Here is a 5,107-nt window from a genome sequence, read left to right on the forward strand (position 1 = left end):
ACTTGACATTATATGCCCATCAAAATCAGTAAAAACCTAGCTAGTGTCACTTAAGTACCTGCACAAGTTATCTCCAATTTTCAGTGCCAACAACTGGAAAGAGAAATTTCGTGTACTTTCTAGCTCACTGCAAATACCATGTTGTGATCATTCATGCAGCAGAAATCAAAGGCATATTCAACAACATTTGTGATGGGGAAGACCTGCTTAATTATTACTTATTTATATGACATTAGTGCACAGAGGTTCCATCAGGAAATCTGGCCTTTACTGTCATGGTTACTGTGGGTACATAAAATAAAAGGCCTTACCCTAACTGACTTTCATATAATTTTACTTGTATCATTGCTATGCTACGAAATAATTTCATTCCTTCTTAAGATTATTTGCTTTTCACTAACATACTGTAATGGATTAGCACAGAGATAATGTTGGTCTTTGTTCTGTTCAGTTGTTGTAGCCATTGGTGTTGACAAGACGTCAGAGGACCCACCATCTCCTGTATCTATGGCATTTGCACCTCCTAGAAACATGGATGGCCCCAAACTACAGACCAAGATGAGCACATGGACTCCACTGAACCATCAACTCATGAATGACAAGGCAAGTTCCCTGCAAATGGGTCAAATTCACAGAACCACAGAATTGTTGGAAGGGACTTCTGGAGAACATCTAGTCCAATCCCTCAAGGCAAAGTCAGCTAGAGCATTTGCTCGGGATCTTGTCCAGTCAGGTTTTGAATATTCTTAAATCCCAAGACAAATTCTCAGGTTCACTTCACAAATTCTCAAGTCCTAGAAAAATGTAACTTATGTTTTTGCCTGTGTAGGTCATGAGTAATGGAATAAGAACTTAAAGATTTTATTTACTATTAGAAGTATGTATATATCAAACACACATACAGTCTTTATTACGCATACATAAATATAAAAACTAATGTTGTGTAAAACCTGAAAGTTCTAATGTACATTGTTTAAAGCATACAAGTATTTAGTTCAAGTATTGTTATTTTACCAAATCAGTTGTTTTTAAACAAAAAAAAAAGTGTATTCAATTGTTAGTGAAAGTTGCCGAATTATTCTTTTTTTCTGCTCCAGAAGACTTTAGTTTAACTCCAGAGCAAACTGGGTGTTAGTGTAGGTTTCCAAGTGGCCGATGTGTTCCGTCTCAGCTCGTAGGAGAGACCTTAGTACCCATGCTCTGACTTCTCTGCTAAGCCTGGTAGTGATGAGGCTAACTTGATATTTTGGAGACTGAAGTGATGCACTCAATTTATAAATAACGAGATGCATTTCCTAACCTCCCACTCTGTATACTATATCTGGGATCTGCTAACATAGCTGAGGGTTTTTTTGGCTCATGTATCACCAGGAGCATATTCCTCCCTCAGAATTCAGTTTAAATTTCTGTTGATGATTCATAGAATTTAATCCAGAGTGGGCCATTACATCATGTAGTCTGGCTTCCTGGATTTCTTGGGCCCTCTTGTTTCGCACAGTTCCCCCAGTCTTGATCTCAGTAACTAGAATTTGGCTAAAATATCTTCCATGAAGGCACCCAGACTTCCTTTGAGGTTACCAAGAACTGAAAATTTCATCACTTCCCTAATAATTTTCTCATGATTAATCCCCTATACCATGAAAAGATGAAACCTTGTCTCCTGTCTGAATACCTCTAGCATTAGCTTCCATCATTTAAATCTTCCCCTGCTAGCTTATTAAACTCTTCTGTAAACAGTATTTTTTCCTTGTGGAAGGACTTTTACCCTGCTTCAAGCCAACACTTGAACTTTTTTTGATAAACTAAACAGATTGAGCTCTTTGAAGTCCTTTCATTCTGGCATATTCTCCAGCCTTTGAATCATTTTAATGTCTGTTTCCTATACCCTTTAAAACATATTTTTACAGATGCACATCACTGTGCAATAAAGTATAATCTAACTAGAAATAAGTATGTGGGTAAAACCTCCCTTTTCCACCTTCTTACTCCTCTGCTCCTTAGGCAGTCTGATGTTGCTTTGGGCTGCAGCAAAACTTTTAGGAGCTCATATTGGATTCTTGTATACTCCAATGCTTAATGACGTTCCAGGTAAGAAAGAACCCACCATAACCTCCCAGACCTGTGCTCCGTGATGAAGTTCATGATGAAAAGTGTTTGCTCGTTTCTGATCCGGGTTTTAAAGCATTGACCTGCCTGAAACTCCTTTTCGTATATCACTATACTGCTCTGCAGTGTTAGCAGAAAAAAAGAATAGTTGCAACAAAAATATTGCTGACCGTTGAAATCAGGAGATAATCCGATTGATATATATAGGGAGCTAGCGAGTGAGAAGGCGCCATTTTCATACAATCATATCTCTGTTCGTTTCTGCACTCTTGAGTTAAGAGAAAGCATGAAGAGATAAAAGAATTTATAGATAGAAGGTATGTGAAAAACAGTGAGAAGATGAAAGCATAGAGAGAAGAGATGCGTAAGAAATGTACTTGTTAGTAGAATAGGCAGTGAGGGGCAGGAGTGGTGGGAATTCAGAGCCGATCCAACACAGAAGCATTTAAGCTCCATCTAAACTATTGTTAGGAGCAGACCCAAGAACAGTTAGTAGCATAAGTTTGCTACCTGTCTAATTTTGGGTGATCCTGGGGGTACTCCATACAGTAGTTCCTGTAGATTTCCCTGGATTTTCAAACATGATCGAGAGTACACTTGTCTGCATTGTTGGTAGGACCCAGCTCTCTCCTGCCTATTGTCCATCCTGAGTCCTGCTGCCTCCGTCTATGGTTTTCTGCCCTTACAGCAGCTGTTAGAACACAAAAGACTAGCCAGGGTGTTACTACTGGGACATGGCCTCAAGTTGCGCCAGGGGAGGTTTAGATTGGACGTGAGGAAAAATGTCTTTACTGAAAGAGTGGTTAAACCTTGGACCAGGCTGCCCAGGGAAGTGGTGGAGTCCCCATCCCTGGAGGTATTTAAAAGATGGGTAGATGAGGCGCTTAGGGACATGGTTTAGTGGGCATGGGGGTGTTGGGTTGGCGGTTGGACTCGATGATCTTGGAGGTCTTTTCCAACCTTAATGATTCTATGATTCGATGATTCTATGGGCAGTCATGATTGTTTTAAAGCCAGGATCACCATCAGGGACAGACCAAAGTCAAGAAGCCAGAATTAAGAAACCTTGAATTATGCAGCATTCGTGGTCAGAAAACCAGAGGTGGAGTCCTAGATATGCCAAGGTTGTGCTACAGTTAAGGATGAAGTAAAGGTAGGAAACAGAGCAGCCTCCTCGCCCGCAGCAAAACCAGACAGACTTCAGCATCAGTCCTGCTGAGTGCAGGGCTGTGCTGCCTTTAAGGAAGGACTGGAAGTCAGGAGATGATTTGCCTTCTGCTGGGCAGTAATTCAGGTGTGGGGTAGAAGAGCCCCCAGTGGCATTTGCAGCAAAGGGTGGAGGGACTTGTCAGACAGCCTTGAACTTCAGCTTATTTAAAACCACCTGAAGACATGGATGTGAGATGGCAGATCTCAGGAGCAACCTAGGCCTCAGGCTGTGTCCAAGGCCAGAAGTTTAGGCACACTATAGGTATAACTCCAAGGCTTTGGAGGAGAGGATAGTAAACATGGGCTTGATTAAGGCAGTGGATGATTATACCGATTTTGGGCCATTCTGTTGCTAATTAATGCTTCCAAGTGCCTGGAGTAGGCAGAACTTTCTGACAGAGTTGGCTCAGATGTATCTCCAAGAGTGCTGAAAGCAAATATGTGTCTTTCTTTGATCAAAGACCATTAGCATTGCTTTCAGTTATATAACTCCCTGCTTCACTTGAATTATCCAACCCAAAACTTAGATCTTTGACTATTCATCACTTGCTTGTGGCAAATCCTTTTCCAAGTGCAGCTTGTTAGTTTTTTGGTTGTTTTTTTTTTGCTTTGCCAAGTGTCCCACATGCAAACAAAGCAAATAATAACTGTCAACATACAAATAAAAGAAACATCATTTTCCACCCCTCGCAAGAGACACTCCTGCTGAGAGAGACAGAGCTAACGCTGTCAACTGCTGTACCAGACATCAGCACTGATAATGTCTTTCTCTGCAGGAACCTTCTTTGCAGGCTGTCATAGCAATGACATGTTTGGAGTTTATAATGATCAAGCATGTTTTCCTAGTTGTGGTTAATAGCTGTTTTTATGTGCAGTTATAAGCTGGGCTTTTTCCTCTTTGATCTGTCTTCTGGAAAAATCATCTACAGCATTTCCTCACTTCCCAGGTCACAATGCTGAGTATAGAAGGCAGTTTTGTGGTAGTGGGAAGGCACGTGCTAATGCTTTCAGGTCTAGCTCCCTATGGATAAAGGTCAACATCATAAAGCCTCCGCTGTATTTTGATACTGATCATCCTTCTTGTTAGTTGTCACTGTAAAGTGGCCAGGGAAAAAAGACTGGTCTTACTGTCTTACTCCTAACGGTCTTGCCGCGTTAAGATTGAAGCCATCACCAGGGCTGCGTGATAGCTACCCATCTTGTATCCATTCTAGGAGATTTCAGGCACCCAATGTCTCCAACTCAGGAGAAATTTCTAAAATAAACAGGTGGGAAGCCCAGCTTCTGGTCTCACCAAAGCACATGAGACACCACGCATCACTGTATGCCCAAGAGAGTAGAGCGCTATGTTGGCACATCGTGTGCAGCAGCTGCAAAGAAGGGAGCTGGACATGAGAGGTAGTGCATTGCAGCCAGTCTGCAGAGCTGTCCTTCACAGTCGTGCACACATAGTCCTTGAACTTTATAGAACCATAGAATCATAGAATCATTAAGGTTGGAAGAGACCTCTAAGATCATCAAGTCCAACCGTCAACCCAACACCCCCATGCCCACTAAACCATGTCCCTAAGCGCCACATCTACATGTCTTTTAAATACCTCCAGGGATGGGGACTCCACCACTTCCCTGGGCAGCCTGGTCCAATGTTTAACCACTCTTTCAGTAAAGACATTTTTCCTCACGTCCAATCTAAACCTCCCCTGGCGCAACTTGAGGCCGTTTCCTCTCGTCCTTTCGCCAGTTCCTTGGGAGAAGAGACCGACCCCCACCTCGCTACAACCTCCTTTCAGGT

General features: G+C 42.1%; 1 protein-coding gene across 1 annotated transcript in view; it reads left to right on the forward strand.

Moving 5' to 3' along the window:
- Positions 1-466: 466 nt before the first annotated feature.
- Positions 467-5,107, forward strand: part of FBXO16 (F-box protein 16) — a 34,163-nt gene continuing 29,522 nt past the window's right edge. The window contains exon 1 of the mRNA XM_009319721.1: positions 467-603. Coding sequence (XP_009317996.1) covers positions 508-603 — 96 coding nt within the window. The 5' untranslated portion in view covers positions 467-507. The remainder of the gene's footprint in view (positions 604-5,107) is intronic.

This window comes from Pygoscelis adeliae, unplaced genomic scaffold (genome assembly GCF_000699105.1).
Source record: "Pygoscelis adeliae isolate BGI_AS28 unplaced genomic scaffold, ASM69910v1 Scaffold121, whole genome shotgun sequence".
In the NCBI taxonomy this organism is placed as follows: Eukaryota; Metazoa; Chordata; class Aves; order Sphenisciformes; family Spheniscidae; genus Pygoscelis; species Pygoscelis adeliae.